The sequence below is a fragment of the Oryctolagus cuniculus genome, chromosome 21 (genome assembly GCF_051225735.1).
Source record: "Oryctolagus cuniculus isolate XC-2025 breed Fujian yellow rabbit chromosome 21, ASM5122573v1, whole genome shotgun sequence".
NCBI lineage: Eukaryota > Metazoa > Chordata > Mammalia > Lagomorpha > Leporidae > Oryctolagus > Oryctolagus cuniculus.
In genome coordinates, this window is record NC_142887.1 from 27,753,964 (window position 1) to 27,771,856 (window position 17,893).

The window sequence follows — 17,893 nt, forward strand, 5'->3', positions numbered from 1 at the left end:
GACGTCGCCGTGAGCGAGACGTCGCCGCGGAGGCGAAACTGACGTACTTCCGGTCCCGCCCCCTGGCCGGGGCGCGCTTCCCGCCCCTCCCGCGGGCACGGCGGCGCGCGACGCCGTTACCATGGCAGCAGTCAGGGCGCCAGGCTCGGGGTTTCGGAGACGCCTAGGAGTCGCAGGTGCGGCGGGGGCCGTTCCATGAGCCGGTCAGACGCAGAGGCTAGGCTGCGACGCCGGAGACAGGTGAGATGAGAAGTTCTCATCACCCGCCGGAGGGGCCTAGCGGTCACCTCGCGGCTCCGACCGCTACTTTACCCCTCCAGCCCCGCTTTCTTATCCCCCTCCCCGTCCCCTCGCATTGGCCTCTAACTTTGGGGGTTCTCCTCCCCCCAGGACCGCCGCCTCAAGCCCCTCTTTCGCTTCAGACTCTCCCCCTCCAGGCCTCCCAAATCCCATGCCTCTGCTCCCACCGGCCCCTTCCTGAACCCCCCTCCCCAGGGCCTGCCTTTTTTATAGGTCCCTCGGGCGGCCTCCTGAGCCGGCCCTTCCCAGATCCCGGCAGGTGCTTTAGGCTCCTCCCCTCGCTCCCACAGGTGCGGCGCTGCAAACCACGCCCACACCTGAAATCCCGCCGGCTGGTCTGGCTCTTGGGGTTCCTCTGGGCTCTGTCCTGTCTCCCCCGCTCCGGAAAGGCGGGAATGAGCGCTGACCCCCCCCACCACCACCAGGGCTTCGGTTTTCCTACCTGTGAAATGGGGCGGTGATAGGAAAAGTTGCTCCCCCAGCTTCGTTCTCTCCGGGCCTCTCCCCTACGCTGGCTTCTCTGACTCAGTCACAAGTGGCTAATGTGGAGTTGTTATGAATGAGGTCGTTTATCCCTTACAGTAACCATGGCAACCGATGTAGCGATGCCAGTGAAGTTCCGAGTCGGTGTAGTGGGAACCCCGATCCAGGCCGAGTTTAACGCCTCTACTTGTGGGGAGTTATTTCTTGCTTTGTCTTCACGTGCCATGGACAGTCTCAGGTCAGAGACGGACAATGCTGTCCTGTTGGTTTTAAAGTTTGGAAAGTGTAGTGGCCTAAGCCTCAGCCTGTGACGCTGCCATCCCATATGGGCGCCGGTTCGAGTCCAGGCTGCTCCTCATCCGATCCAGCTCTCTGCTGTGGTCTGGGAAAGCAGTGGGAGATGGCCCAAGTGCTTGGGCCCCTGCAGCCATGTGGTAGACTCAGAAGAAGCTCCTGGTTCCTGGCTTTGGATCGGCTCAGCTCCGGCCATTGCAGCCATCTGGGGAGCGAACCAGCGGATGGAAGTCCTTTTTCGCTGTCTCTTCCTCTCACTGTCTGTAACTCTACCTCTCAAATAAATTTAAAAAAATAAATTTTGGAAAGAAAAAAAGGAAAACAAAAGGATTCTCAAGCTAACTGGATTACAAAGATTTGAATGAAATACTTTGAAAAACTAGTTATAATACTTACTAGATGTATGACCTTAAATTATCTGATTTCTAAAAAAAATAAAGTTTGGAAAGTGTTTTCATAGTGGCACACTGGGTGGGAGGTAGGCATAACTTTTTAAGATTTTTATTTATTTGAAAGGCAGAGTTACAGAGAGGCAGAGGCAGAGAGAGAGAGAGAGAGAGAGAGAGAGAGAGAGATCTTCCATCCGCTGGTTCACTCCGCAATTGGCCGCAATGGCTGGAGCTGCACTGATCCGAAGCCAGGAGCCAGGAGCTTCTTCCAGGTCTCCCACGTCAGTGCAGGGGCCCAAGGACTTGGGCCATCTTCTGCTGCTTCCCCAGGCCACAGCAGAGAGCTGCATCGGAAGTGGAGCAGCCGGGACTTGAACTGGTGCCCATATGGGATGCTGGCACTGCAGAAGGTGGCTTTACCCGCTACGCCATAGCGCCGCCCCGGTAGGAATTATCTTTACCAGTGGGGAATTGCACTAGTTCTCAGAAAGAGAAAGGGCTTGCGTATTGATCAGGAGTGGAGGCAAGTGCCCTGCCCTTCTCTGGGAGTCGAAAGGGACTACAGAGGGGCAGAGTTGATGACTGCTCTGACTACAGGTAGTGTTGGCCCAATTGATGCTGTCACTGCAGAACTGGCAACCTGAGGTGGCGGGTCCCCTTAAGAACCTCGAATGACCCAGAAAGTCCACATCAAGTGCTCCTCCACTCAGCACACCCATAGCGCTTCTCCAGCCATCCTTCTGCCTGCCTAAATTCCATTTTCAGGGGGAAAGATGATGTCAGCTAACTTTGGGTAGTGTCCACGCTCTGCCGTTTGCTGCCGTTTGTCTGAGCCGGAACCTCACGGGAGCTGGTACCTACGATGGCCCCAGACGGCAGCTTTAGGTACTGGAAGAACAAGGCAGGGTTTCTTGGTGCCTTCCTGAGTCTGCTCGTGAGCGCCAGGTGCTTTGCCACTTCCTCGCAGCTTGGGGCATCTTGCTGGCTTTATTATCTCCATCCACATCTGTTCCAGCGAGGAAACCCACACCATTTCTCCCTGTTCTTTTCCTTGTTTCTGCCTCACTCCTTGGGGACCTGAGATCTCTTGGGCAGTGATGGCGCATGAGAGGCAGTTGCCAAGGCAACACCTGTGTGGAATGTGAGTATGTGTGTGCTCGTATGTCTGTATGTAAGTGGTTTCTGGATGACAGCGCCCTGTGCGTCCTGCTCTGTCCCTAGTGTGTGTGTGTGTGTGTGTGTGTGTGTTTTTAAAGATTTCATTTATTTATTTGGGAGGTAGAGTTACAGACAGTGAGAGGAAGAGACAGAGAGAAAGGTCTTCCTTCCATTGGTTCACTCCCCAAATGGCCACAACGGCCGGAGCTGCGCCGATCCGAAGCCAGGAGTCAGGAGCTTCTTCCTGGTCTCCCACACAGATGCAGGAGTCCAAGGACTTGGGTCATCGCCTACTGTCTACTGCTTTCCCAGGCCATAGCAGAGAGCTGGATCGGAAGAGGAGCAGCCGGGACTGGAACCGGCGCCCATATGGGATGCCGGCACCAAAGCCGGAGGATTAGCCTGCTGCACCATGGAGCCGGCCCCGTCCTAGTCTTGACACTGTGCCCAGCAGGTTGTAAATCCTTGCTGAGTGCTGAATGAGCACACAGCGTCCGACCCTCTACAGTGGCACTGTACAACACAGTCGTTGCCAGTTCACGTGGCTTTTTAAAAGCGTTGTTTTTGTTGGAGAGACAGACACAGAGAGCTCGTCATCCACTGGTTCACTCCCCAAACGCCAGCAGTGTCCAGGGCGGGAGCTGAGCTGAAGCCAGGAACTGGGGCCTCGAGCCAGGCTCCCGTGTCAGGTGAGGACCCATCACCTGCTGCCTCCCGGGGTGTACACTCGCGGGGGGCTGGACTCAGGAGTGGAGCCGATGTGGGGGTGCAGGCATCCCAAGGGGCATCTTAGCCACTAGGCCAAACACCTGCCCCTCCCCCGCGTGACTTCTGAGCGTTTGAAATGGTATCTGGTCCGAACTGAGATGTGCTGTGTCGAATAGACACTGGACTTTGAGACTTAACAACAATGAAAAGAATGTTAAAAAAAAAAAAAAAAGCACCAACAACCTCCCTAACAGTTTTATATTGATTTTGTGTTGAAATGATAATGTTTGGGTCGGGTCAGGTGCGGTGCAGTGGGTTACGCCAAGGTTTGGGATGCCCGCCTCCTGGCTGTTCTTCCAGCTCAGCGTCCTGCTGGGGTGTCCTGGGAGGCAGCAGGTGATGGCTCAAGTGCTCGGGCCTCTGTCACCCACAAGGGAGACTCGGGTCGACGTCTCGGCTCCTGGCTTCAGCCTGATCCAGCCCCGGCTGTCGCTGGCATTTAGAGAGCGAACCAATGGATGGAAGAGCCGTCTCTCTGATTCTGCCTTTCAAGTAGATTAAAGCAAACAAATAATCATAGAAAAAACTGCTGCCCATGATTTTTTTTTTTTTAAAGATAAGGCTTTGGGTGTATGTGGTTAGATAAGATGTTGTTAATTTGCCTGTTTCTTCTTACTCTTTTTAATGCGGTGTAGGGGAGAGAAAGAAGTCTTTGTCTCACCCATTGCAGACTTCATGGCTGAGGCCTCCATGACAAAGGGAGAGCAAGTGCATTTGTGCAATAAATGTGTCCCGTGACGAGGGGACCCCAAGAGACGAGGACCCAGATAAAGGGGGAAATCCGTGTGTTTTTAGGGACACTTGTGGAGGACGGAAGAGTGTGATCTCACAGTAACAAGCGCGAGGGGCTTAGCAAGGCTGTTTGTGCAGACTCTAGCTGGCATCGCACTGTGACATTCCCTCCCCACCGGGCGTAAGGCTGGACGTGGTCCCGCAAGGTCCTTCCAGGGAGAGGGGTCTAAAGGGTCTTCAGCCTCTCGAGGTGTCGTGGCCAGTGTCAGGGAGGAAGGTGAGAGTGGCCTTTTGCTTTTGCTCTTTTCCCAGTCCCCAGGGGGCCAGGTTTTCAGGTAACGTCTCCTGCACGCCATCTTGGCGGAGTAGAAAAACCTAACAAAATCTCAGACGTGGCTTGATTAGACATCTGCTTTCGGGCACTGCTTCCCCAGAAGCAGCGTGGCCTGAGGGCAGAGCAGAAATGCCAGCCGAGAATCCCAGCTCTCCGAGTGACCCTGGACCAGCCTCCTGACTTTGGAGCACCTCGGTCTCCCCTTTTTTTTTTTTTTTTTTTGGACAGGCAGAGTGGACAGTGAGAGAGAGAGACAGAGAGAAAGGTCTTCCTTCACCGTTGGTTCACCCCCCAATGGCTGCTGCGGCCGGCACACCGCGCTGATCCGAAGCCAGGAGCCAGGTGCTTCCTCCTGGTTTCCTATGCGGTGCAGAGCCCAAGCACTTGGGCCATCCTCCACTGCACTCCCGGGCCACAGCAGAGAGCTGGTCGGTCTCCCCTTCTGTATAAAGGAAGTGGATTCCCGCAGTAGGTCCTTTAATCAGACCCAGCACTGTTAGATCACGCCCTCTGTGCTCAGCTGCAAGGCAGGCTCAAGGCACCTGCCCTTTGCCTTACCCCACTCTTCTCCCCAGGTGGCCTCCCGCTGCCCCCTAGGAGGTCCTGCCTGACTGTGCACTCACTCACTTCATCTCTTCCTAGGGACTGAAGGGCTGCTGGGGGCAGCTCTGCACCAGAGACAGGAAGCCAGGCACCAGGAATGAGCCTCTGACCCTGAGCCCCAAAGGCCACCGCTAGCTCCAGACACAGACACTCCAGTTCCACCTGTGCGGAGGTGAGGGCAGGCCCAGTCCTCTGGGAGAGTCCAGTATATCCCTGGGGTACTACCTCTAGGTGCCTCTGAACTCCCCAGCTCAGCCCAGGAGGCCAGGCCATACTGCACTGAACTCAAAACACAGTGCATGCTCTCACGGGGAGCTAGACCGACAGTGGAACAGTCACTCCAGTAATGGTTCCTTCTGGTGGCAGTGTGGCTAAAGGACACAATACACACAGTGAGCGTGTGCACCAGGGGACCTCACCCAGCTGGGGGGCCTGGACCACGTCCCTGGAAAGGGACATGTTGGGGGAGACCTCGGGAAGCTGTCCCAGACGAAGTGCAGGGAGGGAGCCCGTCCTGGGTGGTGAGACGCTGAAGTGGCCAGAGCCCCAGGCAGTGTCTGAGCTGGAGAGAGCTGTGAAAGAGCTCTGGCCGGAGTCAGTTGCCCTTTGACCGGGCAGGTGCCACGTACCAAGCAGGCGGTGCCAGGCAGAGGCACGCGGGCAACCGTTCAGTGCTCTGGGGAGATGGCGGGGTCTGGAGCAGAATCACGCAGAGAAGCGTGGCTTCCCAGTGAGGTCTGGGCATGGGCCAAGCCCCAGGGTGCACACTGGGGTGCCCTTTCCTGAGAAGGGGTTGGGGTGGATTCGGTGGGAGAGGTTTCCCCAGCCAGGCCTGGACATGCTGGGGACAAAAGAGGCCATGGACTGAAATAGGTACCAGGCAGCTCCTGCCTTCAGGGAGAGGTGTAGGGCAAGGGGAGGGGGTTTCTTTCTACTGCTTAGGAATCCATGAAGCCCAAGGGACCCTGGCCCGCAGGGTGGGGAGGGCCGGGGCTCAGTGTGTACACAGCCATGCAGCTCCCGGGATGGGCCTGGACAGCGTCTTGCTTCTCTACCTTCTGAGTCGAGGGCCACGGGCAGTTCCTCTGAATTGCTGTCTTCAGATGTGCACAGGCTCCGGAATACGCACAGAAGAGCCGGGGCAGCGTGGGAGTCCTGAGGGGTTGCTGGCCAGCATGGAGCCATCAGATAGCCTTTGGCCTAGACGTCTAGAGCTGGCGTGGATCAGCCTGGGGCAAGCGGGCCTGGGGTGCCGCTGGAAGCCACTGCAGTGGTGCTGGCAGGGGATGACACTGACCTGCTGTGGGCCAGCACGCGGCAGCCGTGACTGTGTTTTGCTTGGCCGTGGACCTGTCCAGGGTTGACCCCGGGGAGGGGAGGGTGGCTGGCACGTTCGTGTTCACAGGTAGCCACCCAGCAACCAGCAGGAGCCTGGCGCACCCAGGCTCTTGGGATCTTGGGAGGTGCTTCTGGCAGCCTGGACGGTGGGATAAGGTGGGTTAGAGGGAGGCTGGCACCACCACCCAGAATCAGGTCCTGAAGGGCCGTGTGCCCCAGGGCTGGGGGAACAGACTTCTCCCCAGGGCCTGGGGCAGACCCTCAGGAACCCTGCAGGCCGGGGTTCGCAGACAGTTGCTCGAGCAGCAGCCACAGGGCACTGGCTCACAGGGCTCCCATCCGCCTACCCCCAGGGGCCGTGAGGATGGCACACCTGCTGGGCAGCCAGGCCTGCATGGACAGCCTGCGTAAGGACCTCACCGACCTGCAGGGCGCCATCGTGGACGTGTTCTCCCGCGCTGGGCCAGTGCGCTTCCCCTCCTGGAAGTTCCCTGACCGTGTGGCCTGTGACCTCGACATGGTGGCCCTGCTGGAGCACTATGACCACGTGCCGGGAGACCCTGAATTTACGCAGCTGTCCCATGCTGTGCTGCTGGAGCTGGTCATCGACAGGTGAGGACCTCCCCCGATCGGACCTGGCCCTCGCGGGAAGTAGCCACCCACCCTGTAAACCAGAGGCAGCCGCAGCAGTCCCTTGCAGGTGTGGCAATGGCATGGCCACAGCAGTCACCACTGGTCACCTCTTGGAAGCCAGATCCGCTCAGATCCTCGAAGCAATCCCACCTTTTATTGGCTGCGCTGTGCCACGCTGCCCTGCTCTGCCCCCTCGGGGGGCTGCTGGGAGCCCCAGTTGGTCTGTGCGGCACCACAGTGCTGACCGCTGCTCTCGGCCACTCTGGCTGCCTCCTCAGGGTTTCTGTGTGTCAGGGCCACCACCATAGCTGCTACTCAGAATTTCTGTACTCGGCCCCCCTTTTTTGGCATCTCACGGGCTGTCCTGTTCACTGTGCAAATCCCATTTCAGACACATGGTATGTTTTTCCAAATCCTGGCACTGCTGGGAAGACCCTAGGAGACACCCCTGCAGCCCCACCTCTTCTGCGCTATCCTTAAAGTTCACAGGGTCCCCAGCCTTCCACTTCTGGGGACTGCAGCCCAGGTTGCCGGTGCCTATGAGCTCGGGGGCTAATCGAGCCCTGGGAGCCAGACCGGGAGCCAAGATGTGAGAGGGGCTCCAGCAGCTGTGAGATGACCTGCCTGGGGATGGAGAGACCAGGGTGACCATTCTTTGTTTCTAAAAAAATAAAAAATAAAAGCTTATGATTTATTTGAAAGGCAGAATGACAAAGGAATTGAGAGAGAGAAAAAAAGATTCTTCCATCTCTGGCTCACTCCCTAAATGGCTGCGACAACTGGGGCTGGGCCAGGCCGAAGCCAGGATGAACCAGGAGCTCCATCTTGGTCTCCCACGTGGGCAGCAGGGGCCCAAGTACTGGGACCATCCACCGCTGCCTTCCCAGGAGCAGTAGCAGGGAGCTGGCTCACAGAAATGGAGCAGCTGGAACTCAGACCGGAACTCCTCCAACATGGGATGCTGGCATCTCAAGCGGCGGCCTAACCCACTGCGCCACCATGCCAGCTCCCTCCGTTCAGAAGCGCCGCTTGTAATGGGGGGGGGGGGTGGCTGAATGTTGTGAGCAGAGGACACGCCATCCTTCCTCCGTGGCCTTGGCCTGTGCTCGCGCACCTCCTCCTGGTCCAGGAAGGTCCAGTTAGCCCAGCTCTCCTGCGGGAGGCTGTCACTGACGTGCCCTCTGCCCTGCCGGCCTCCCAGCCCCACTCTGAGTTCCCGGGGGGAGCTGCCCCTGGGCTCTTATGCTCTTAGCCTCGGCGGAGGTTTCTGGGTCTGAGGCCAGGGCAGCCCGGGAAGCCTGGAGGGCGGTGGCGTGTCTGAAGTGATCCGTCACGTCAGGGTGGCGTCACGGCTGAGGTCACAGCACAGCAGTCTGTCTGTCAGGGCCACGCGCTGTCCTCTTTCCAGACGCTTTCTCTTTCTCCAAGCACTGTTGTGCCGTTCACAGAGGACACCTTGGCCTGGAGCGGGCAGGGCCTGAAGGTGGCTGGCATCTCCTCCCCTAGGCCCTCTCTGCCCAACCTCCCAGGGCCTTGGGGTGACCTCCCTGCACCTGCAACAAGGTGAGGTCCCTACTGCCCCGAGAGTGTTGGAAATGCAACACCTCTACCTTTAAAATAGCTCGGTGCCTGTGCAAATGCAGACTTATCTTTGCAACAACCCTTTACCTTGAAATGAGCTCCCGACTCTTAATGTTGCACTTGGAAGTGAGGACAGAGACCAGATTCCCCCCACCCCAAGTCTCCATGGTCCCAGAAGGGGCTCAGCATGGAGGAGCCCTGGGATGGCACGCGCACTCCTTCTCATCTTGCTCACCCCACCCCCAGCCCTGCTCGGGGGTCTCAGCTCCATCATCCATGAAACAAAGGCTCTGGGCCACTTGATGTTAGGTGGCTGCTCACCCGGGACTTCCCAGCCCCACAGGATACAACTGAGGTGCAGTGAGGCCTGGCCTCCCACAGCTCCCTGGTCCACTGGGGGTGGGGAACGGCCAGGCAGAAGTACTGCCATCCAGGAGGCCCAGAAAGGCCCTGAGCTGAGCATGGGGCCAGGGAGGGCCTCCTGGAGGAAGCAGCCCCTGGCATGTTTGGAGCTGGCCTGGCCGAGCGTATCCTCAGACTCCAAGTCCCCGACGCCTGGGCCAGTTCCCCGGAACTGGTGGCTGCCAGTATTGCGGAGTGAGGGCGGCGGGACCCGAGCCAACCCTGTCTCTACCCACAGGCTCCTGCTGCTGCTTCAGAGCTGCGCCAGTTACCTGGAGAACCTGGGCTTGGAGCAAGTGGTACCTCCCACGCGGGCTACAGGGCCCTGCATGTCCGTGGGGCTCACGGCCCGACGTTTCTGGAGCAGCCTGCTGAGGCTGGGCGCCCTCTGCCAGCAGACGGCCTCCCAGGTGGGTCGGCCCCACTCTCACCTCATCCCCTGGCTGCAGGCACCCTCACGCCCTGCCCGCCCCCTCGGCACCGCCGTGTGCACGGCACCACGTCCTTCTCTGCCTCCCCATGGCCCACAGGAACAGGGCCCACTCTAGAGCCCACTCAGTTGAAGCCCAGTGGGAAACCACTTATGTTGTAAGGATGTTGGGGGAAAATCCTACCTACCTCGAACCTCAGTTTGTTCATTTGTACAATGGGCTCACTATGATCCCCACTTATTATGTGCTATCCCATAATCCTCTTGGAGGGGAAGACCCACTGCCACCATGATGGTGAAGAAACTAAAGCTGAGAGTGATTACAGGGGCCCAAGAATAGCACAGAGCCCAGTCACCTGTAGCCACTGCTGTCACCGTTGCCCTCCCATCCCCAGGCGTGTGGTCACGTCAGGCCTGGGGCTGGGCAGCAGAGAGCAGGCCTGGACTTGGAAGGTGAGGCAGTGGAGAAGGGGGAGAAGGTTCCATCTTACTCATGTTGGTGGCAGGTGACACCTGAGGGCCTGAGCGCCGGGTGAGGCTGTCACAGGACATCCCCAGAGCACCAGCCCTGGTCCGTCTCCCTCACTCGATTTCCCTTTTATTCTACCCTGACCACAGAAAAGGGCAAATCAAGGGGAGGCCCCGACTTCCAAGCCCACAGCCGAGGGCGAGCCGGCCAGGAGCCCCGAATATATGACTGCCAAGTTCAGCAAGCCCCCCTCCCCAATGCCAGGCTTAACCCCCACCTGCCAAGAGCCGGAGAGCCTGTCCAGGAGCGCCTCCCTGCGGTGTCCAGCCGGAACCTCCGAGAACACCAAGAGCGTCCACTCCCAGACCATCGAGACGGCCCTGGTGCCCTGTGACGCGTGCACCAGCGTCCAGGGCAGCCTGCAGGAGGTGGGCAAGGTGGTCATCAGCCTGTGTCATAGCCAGAACTTGCCCTCGTCCTTAGGCCACTTCCAGCAGCTGGTGCAGGACAGCATGGGGCTGAGGCCGCTGCCGGCTGCCACCATGGGCCACTGGGCAGCGGAGCAGAGCAAAGACCTGGCACGCATCAGTAAACACGTGGGAGCCCTCACTCAACTTGTCAGCCCGCTCCGGGCTCAGCTGGAGGAGGCCGAGGGGCAGAAGGACAGACTGGGGACGCGAGTGGCCGAGCTGGAGCAGGCGCTGCGGCAGGAGCAAGAGCGGGGGCGGCAGCAGGTGGAGGAGGCCGAGCAGCGCCTGGCCGCATGGGAGGACAACAGGCAGCAACTCCTCGCAGGTCTGTGCCCCTGAAGCCCTGGGTCTCTGCCGCAGCCCTGGCCTGGGCATCTCGGAAGCGAGCCCTGAGACAGGGCTTCAAGGACCCGTGGGTTGTGTGGAGGAGACCTGGGTTGGGGATGGACAAGAGGCAGGCAGGGAAGGCAGTAAAGAAAGGTACGTGTGTGTGTTCAGCTGGGCACTCGGTCCGCAGCCAGAGCTCCGTCCAGCTGGGGAGCACCAGGAAACGGGGTGCGCTGCTCGCCCCAGGCTTGTGCCATCAGAAAGGGGGGGAGCTGGGGTGTGGATCCACGCCTGTCACTCTGGGGAGCTTACTCCCTGGCACCTCCTGGCACTGGAAGTCGGCCAGTACCCATCGATACCTGGCCTCAGAGGCATGGGCAAGTCACTCACGCCCCCCACCTCTGAAGGACACCGAGGCCCACAGAGATGGAGACACCCGGTGGCTAGGCAGGGAGAAGCAGGTGCAGGAGGCCCAGGGCTCCTGGCACCTCCCCAGAGTCTCCTTCCACAAGCTCTGGGGGCCCCTGCACCATGATGGCTGCCTCCACTCAGCAGGGAGCCCTGGGCATGAAGGCCGCCAGCCGGGCCAGGGGACTCCCTGAAGGGCCTCTCTCTTGGCTGCCGCAGAAACAAGTGACCTAAAGATGAAGGTGGCTGCCCTGGAGGGAGAGCTAAAGCAGCAGCAGGAGTCCACGCAGGCCGTGGGTAAGGAGCCCATCAGACGCCACGTCACAGCCCCGTGGTGCAGCTGGATCCGCATCCTCCAGTTCCGCCCCCTGAGCTCCTAGTGCAGAGAAACTGAACCACGGGAGGGTGGGCGGTGACCTGAGCTGAGCTGCCACCTCCCACCCAGACTACACTTTTCTGCTTTGCAATCCCACCTCAGGCAGGGGCCACTCTGTGGCCGAGGATGTGGTCGCAGAGACGTGGTGCGACCCTCCCCTTCAGGGACTCGCACCCCCGGCTCCCTTGCCCCGCCCCCTCCCATACCAGCTCACTCCTGCAGAGGCAAAGGCCCAGCAGATGCTGGAGGAGCGCAAACACAGGGCTGCGGCCGAGAGGCAGGTGCAGCGGCTGGAGGAGCAGGTGCAGCTGCTGGCGGCGCAGCTGGACGGGGCCAGGCAGCAGATCCACTGGGCCAGCACAGAGCTGGACAAGGAGAAGGCGCGCGTGGACAGCATGGTCCGCCACCAGGAGGTGAGGCGAGCCCTGGGCGCCTGCTCCCGGGGGCTGCACGGGGCTGAGGCCTCCCCAGCACACGCCCAGGTTCTAGTTTGACACCCTTTTTGGAGATTGCCCTAAGCTGGGCCCTGGGAGAAGAGTGACCCAGCGACAGATGCTGCCCAGTGAAGCCCCCTACCTGGTGGGGATGGGCAGGTGTGGCTAGGGAGGCAGGGCAGTGCTGCGGCGGTCCACAGAGGGATGGACACACCTGCTCAGGGGACCCCAGGGCTGCTTCTGGGAAGAGGTGTCCTTTGAGCTGGACGCCAGTGGCTGGTGACAAGGCAGGCATCCTCAGGGTCAGGTGTGGACCCGGTAGAGGGACAGCCTTTCTATCCCAGGCAGGTGTTTTTCAGTGCCCTGCACACAGTCGTGGCCGCCACGCCTAGGTGTGTGCTGGGACCCGGACACAGGCCTCCAAGCTCCTTCTCGCTCCCTGCCACAGTCGTAGGAAACAGAGACTCTTGTCATCCCTAGTTTATGGATGCAGACGCTGAGGCTCAGTGAGGTTAGGGGAGTTGTCCAGGGCCACACAGCTAGCAAGAGATAGGGCCAACAGGGCTCAGAGCAAACCAGCATTGGCTCTTCCTGCCGTACACTCGGGGGGTGTCGGGAAATGGGGGTTTCGGCGACACAGGCCGATGTGGCATTGGGGACCTAAGGAAAAGCAAGCCTGTTTCCCAGGATTCCTCTGTGAGTGGAAACTAAGGGGACATGGCCGACCGTCAGCCACCTGCTTTCTGTGGGGTGGGCGCTGCAAGCCAGGGTCCTGGCCTTGGCTCAGTTGGGTGTGCACCTGCCTGCTGTCTTCCTGACACCCGGCATGAGGGGAAGGGTGTGGCAGATGTCATGGATAGCATGGCCTCCCTGGTCCAGCGTGGCTGGGCCTAGCCCCACGGGCCTCACAGCTCCCTGCCTGTCCATTCCTGCTTAGTCCCTGCAGGCCAAACAGCGAGCCCTGCTACAGCAGCTGGACAGCCTGGACCAGGAGCGCGAGGAGCTGCGGGGCAGCCTGGATGAGGCCGAGGTGCAGCGGGTCCAGGCCGAGGAGCAGCTGCAGAGTGACAGGGAGCAGGGCCAGTGCCAGCTCCAGGCCCAGCAGGTGCCAATGGGAGCCTCCGGCCAGCGCAATGCCCGTGGGCCCGCCCCTCGTCTGGGGTATCCTCAGGGCTAGGTTGGAGCCTTCCCCTGTCGCAGGAGCTGCTGCAGAGCCTGCAGCGGGAGAAGCAGGAGCTAGAGCAGACGGCCACAGACCTGCGGCTGACCATCTCGGAGCTGGAGCAGGAGCTGGCGGCGCTGAAGGAGAGGGAGCGGCTGCTGGTGGCCTTTCCGGACCTGCACGGACCCATGGAGTCCCAGATCCAAAGTAGGAGCCCAGGGGTGCGGCCGGGGGTACGCCAGGGCCAGGGCAGGGCAGCCGAGGGCTCTCCTGGCCTGCCGTGAGGTGGGCAGAGCCGGGGCAGCGGCAGCCAGCAGTGTGGCCCCTCCAGAGCTGCCAAGGCCCTGATGGGCTTCCCCTGTTGTCCACTCCTTTGTGGAGATGGGGGCGTGGAAACTCAGAGGAGGCATGGCTGCCCACAATCGAGACCCAGGTGTGGCAGCCTGTGCAGTCCTTGCTTGCCTCCCCTTGCTGTCTCCCTAAACCACTCCACGGGGCTGGTCCCCAGCATGCAGCCCCCAGCTGTCTGGCATCCTAGAACCACCCCCCAACCCCAGCACAGTTTTGCTAGGAACCCATAGTGGACGTCCAGTGACCTGGGTCTCTCCCGGGCCCCCCAGCCCTCCGCAGCCACCAGTGAACCCACTGCGGGAGCTGTCAGGGGGACCTGCAATTTAGGGAGTCACATCGTCACCCTTGAGCACTGCGTGCCCCAAGGGGGAGCAGCCCCCTCTTTTACAAACCAGGAACTGGGAAGCTGGTACGGGCAGCACCAGGCAGTAGGCAGAACACGCACACTGAACTCTGTGACTCAGGCCTGTGTGACTCTGGACAAGTGCCTTCCTCTCTCTGGCCTGCCAGGCAGGTGGCCCCTGGAGAGGTTCACACGCCAGCTAGCTTGCGAGGGTGCCCAGGAGCTCTCAGATTCTAGAAGGCAGTGGTCACTTTCCCAACAGGCACAGAGGTGGGGAAGTGGAGGGGGGTCTCGCCGTCACCTGCCCTGGGCCTGCCCTCCAAGGCCCCGGTCCACCGGGCACAGGGTCACGTCCTTGCAGGCTCCGGCAACGTCACCGAGGACATGGAGAGACAGGTGCAGGCCAACAGCGTCCGCGTCCGGGTCCTGCAGGAGGAGAACGAGCGGCTGCAGTCGATGCTGTCCAGAATCCATGAGGTGGCCCAGCAGGGGGGCCTCAAGGTGGGCCTGAGAGGCAGGGCTTTTGGGGACTTGGAAGAGGCCCCTACCCAGCAGAGGTCGCACCCTGGGAACCTGTGGAGAGCCCACCTCTGCTCGGGTGGCTTTAGGCCAGGCTTTTTTTTTTTTTTTTTTTGAAGATTTATTTATTTAATTTTAAAGCTGTATTTATTTGAAAGGCAGAGGTATAGAGCGAAAACAAAGAGAGGTCTTCCTTCTACTGGTTCATTCCCCAAATGACTGCAATGGCCAGGGCTGAACCAGGAGCCTAGAATTCCACTGGGTCTCCCCATGTGGGTGGTAGGGACTCAAGCACTCGGGCCATCGCCTGCTACTTTCCCAGGCATGTTAACAGGGAACTGCATCAGAAATGAAGCAGCTGGGACTCCAACCGGCACTATTATGGGATGCTGGCGTCACAGGTGGCAACTTCAACTGCTGTGCCACAACACTGGCCATTTATTTATTTGGAAGGCAGAACATCAGAGAGAGAGAGAGAGAGACAGAGACAGAGAGAGACAGAGAGGGAGATGAAGAGACAGAGAAAGATCTACCTGCTGGATCACTCCCCCAGTGACTGCATGGGTGGCCAGAGCCCAAGCACTTGGACCATCTTTGATTGCTGTCCCAGGTGTGTTAGAAGGGAGCTGGATTGGAAGTGGAACAGCCAGGACTTGAACAGGCACTTGATGGAGGATGCCAGCATTGTAAGCAGCAGCTTAACCAGTGTTGCCATGGTGCCAGCTCCTAGGCCACGCTTCTGTGAGACATCTTCCCCATTCCAGGAAGGAGTGAGCAGGGCCAGCGTTGGAGTGCACGGGTTAAGCTGTGACACCGGCATCCCATGTGAGGGCCGACTGGCTTCCCGGCTGCTCTGCTTCCAATCCAGCTCCCTGCTAATGCGCCTGAGAAAGCAGCACAAGATGGCCCCAGTGCTTGGGCCCCTGCCGTCTGTGTAGGAGACCCAGATGGAGTTCTGGCTTTGGCTTGAAGCAGCCCTGGCTGTTGTGGCCATTTGGGAAGTGAACCAGCAGATGGAAGGTCTCTGTCTCTCTCTGTAATTGCCTTTCAAATAAACGAATAAACCTTTAGAAAAAAGGAAGAGGAAAGGGTGTGAGGTGCTGCTGATCCAGTGTCTTCCAGTTCCAGGCCCCCTGTATCCCTCCCTGCTTTTATTTCAAGTGCAGTCAGGAGCCTTGGCAGGAGGCAGCCCTCCACCGGGCCCTCCCTCGCTTCCCTGGCTGGGACGCTCTCCCCGTGCAGCGGGGAGGAGACTCCTCGGCCTCTCTGAACTTGGCTTTCTTTGCAGCTGATCCCGCAGGACCAGCTCCGGTCCTCTCCCAGCAAGGGCTCCCAGGCCCCAAGAGCCTCCCCGGGGTGAGTGCGGCTTTGCGGGAGGCGGGCACACGGGGGAGGGGGAGAATGGTGGCTCCCCTGGCTCACAGAGGACCCTGTGGTCTGTTTCACCCTTAGGCCCATGGGCAGGCGGCACTTCCCTGGCAGAACAGGCAGTCCAGGCAGGCCCCTGCCAGGCCCGGCCCGAGCGTCCCCACCGCAGCAGCCCAGCAAGTCCTCCCTGAAGGGGGGGACCCACTCGGCCATCTGCACCCAGAACCCCATCCGGGCCTTGGCCAGGCTGAGGAGGAGACTCTCACCGGGCCAGAGCCAGGCCAGCTCTGCTCACCAGGCCCAGGAGCGGCCCATGTAGCCTACAACGGGTGGGCCTGGAGGACAGGTGGCTGGCAACCCCCGTGATAATAAAAGCCCCAGCCATCTGCCCACCATGACTTTGGCCTCCTCCCACTGTGGCTGAGCCTGGGACAAGCCCTTCTTTCCCTGTCCTGGCCGGGAGCCGTGCAGGTCATTAGCCAGCAGGGCCCTGGCAAGGCAGAACCCCAGGAGGCCACTGATGGTGAGACAGGCCCTGCCCAGCTACACAGCTGGACCCCTTCACCAGGCCTGCGTTTACTGGGCCACCCACCTTGAAGCCCTACCCCCCAGGGTGCCCTGTGACCGGGCACTGGTGCCACTAACGATGCCTAGTGTGCGGCAATCCGGTGTTCCTCCAGGAGCCGCCACCTGCCCTGAGCCACCTCGGGACAGGCTCAGAGACCTTGCTTGGGACTTGTCAAGGTGCACACATGACGTGGAGGCTGCCAGGTAGAGTGGCTCAGTGGACGCAGAAGGCTCGAGGGGCTGTGTGTGGCTAAGCCAGCATGGCAGGCGCTAGCCAACTGCTGCATCTGAGAGGCCAGGATGCCCTCACGGGGCGGGCCAGCCCCCCAGGGGCTCCCTCTGTGAGCTAGGCCCCCAGGGGCTCCCTCTGTGAGCTAGGGCCAGTCCCCAGGGGCTCCCTCTGTGAGCTAGGGCCAGCCCCAAGGGGGCTCCCTCTGTGAGCTAGGCCCCCCAGGGGGCTCCCTCTGTGGGTTAGGCCCCCAGGGGCAGCTGCCTCAGCCCCTGCCTACCCAGCACCCGTCTGTTGGGTCACAGTTCCGTAGGGCACCTGGGCCCTGTGCTTGGTGTCCTAGATGGCTGACATCAAGGCATCCACAGGATTGCGTTCCTTTCTGATGGTCCTGGGGGAAGCACTCACTCCCAGGTCATCCTGGGGCTGGCAGAGGTCTGCGCTCGTGGCTGGAGGACTGGGGTCTGCATTTCTGCCTCCCTTCGGCCCTCCAGCCGGCAGCAGAGAATTCCGCCTGCATCGATTCCCCCCTAGTTGCAGGTCTGCTGTGCCCTGTAACATAACCCAGTGATGGGAGTAAGATCCCTTGGTCACCATTCTAGAGATTCTACGAGGTGTGCTCACGGTGAAGTGGGTTAGGGGGTCTTGGGGGGCAATCCTAGAATTCCAGCTACCACAGGCAGTGGAATCCAAGGTGATTTTTTTTTTAAGAAAGATTTTGAGAGGCAGAGTTACAGACAGTGAGAAGAAAGGTCTTCCATCCGCTGTTTCATTTCCCCAAATGGCTGCAGTGGCCAGAGCTGAGCTGAAGCCAGGGGCCAGGAGCTTCTTCTACTCTCCCACACGAGTGCAGGAGCCCAAGCAGTTGGGCCGTCTTCTACTGCTTTCCTAGGCCATAGCAGAGCGATGGATCAGAAGTGGAGCAGCCGGGACTAGAACCAGTGCCCATATGGGATGCTGGCACCACAGGTGGAGGATTAACCCGCTGTGCCAGCCCTCAACATGTTTTTTTAAGATCTTTTTTTTTTTTTAAAGATTTTATTTATTTGAGAGGTAGAGTTACAGACAGAGAGAGGGATAGATAGAAAGGTCTTCCACCTGCATGTTCACTCCCCAAATGGCTGCAACAGCTGGAGCTGGGCCAATCTGAAGCCAGGAGCCAGGAGCTTCCTCGGGGTCTCCCAGGTGGATGCAGGGGATCAAGGACTTGGGCCATTTCTACTGCTTTCCCAGGCCATAGTAGAGAGCTGGATCAGAAGAGGAGCAGCCAGGACTTAAACTGGCGCCTATTAGATGCTGGCACCACAGGTGGCAGCCTTACCTGTTACACCACAGTGCCGGCCCCAAATATCTTTTTTTTTTTTTTTAATCAGAATTAGAGACATCCTCCATCTGCTGGCTCACTGCCCAGATGGCTGCAATGGC

General features: G+C 59.8%; 1 protein-coding gene across 6 annotated transcripts; it reads left to right on the forward strand.

Moving 5' to 3' along the window:
• The first annotated feature begins 65 nt into the window (after positions 1–65).
• CCDC157 (coiled-coil domain containing 157) lies at positions 66–16,054 on the forward strand. Of its 6 annotated transcripts, none has more exons than XM_070065813.2 (11): positions 66–240; positions 6,830–7,011; positions 9,254–9,425; positions 10,064–10,709; positions 11,339–11,416; positions 11,718–11,908; positions 12,867–13,034; positions 13,130–13,298; positions 14,147–14,286; positions 15,593–15,660; positions 15,757–16,054. In XM_070065813.2, the coding sequence occupies exons 1-11, from the start codon at positions 196–198 to the stop codon at positions 15,989–15,991; spliced, it is 2,094 nt and encodes a 697-aa protein (XP_069921914.2). In that variant the 5' UTR covers positions 66–195; the 3' UTR covers positions 15,992–16,054. The 6 variants fall into 6 exon arrangements, with proteins under 6 accessions (XP_069921914.2, XP_002721232.3, XP_089179069.1 ...); XM_002721186.6 differs by having other exon boundaries at positions 104–240; positions 6,753–7,011; XM_089322943.1 differs by lacking the exon at positions 66–240 and adding an exon at positions 5,099–5,233 and having other exon boundaries at positions 6,753–7,011.
• The last annotated feature ends 1,839 nt before the right edge of the window (positions 16,055–17,893 follow it).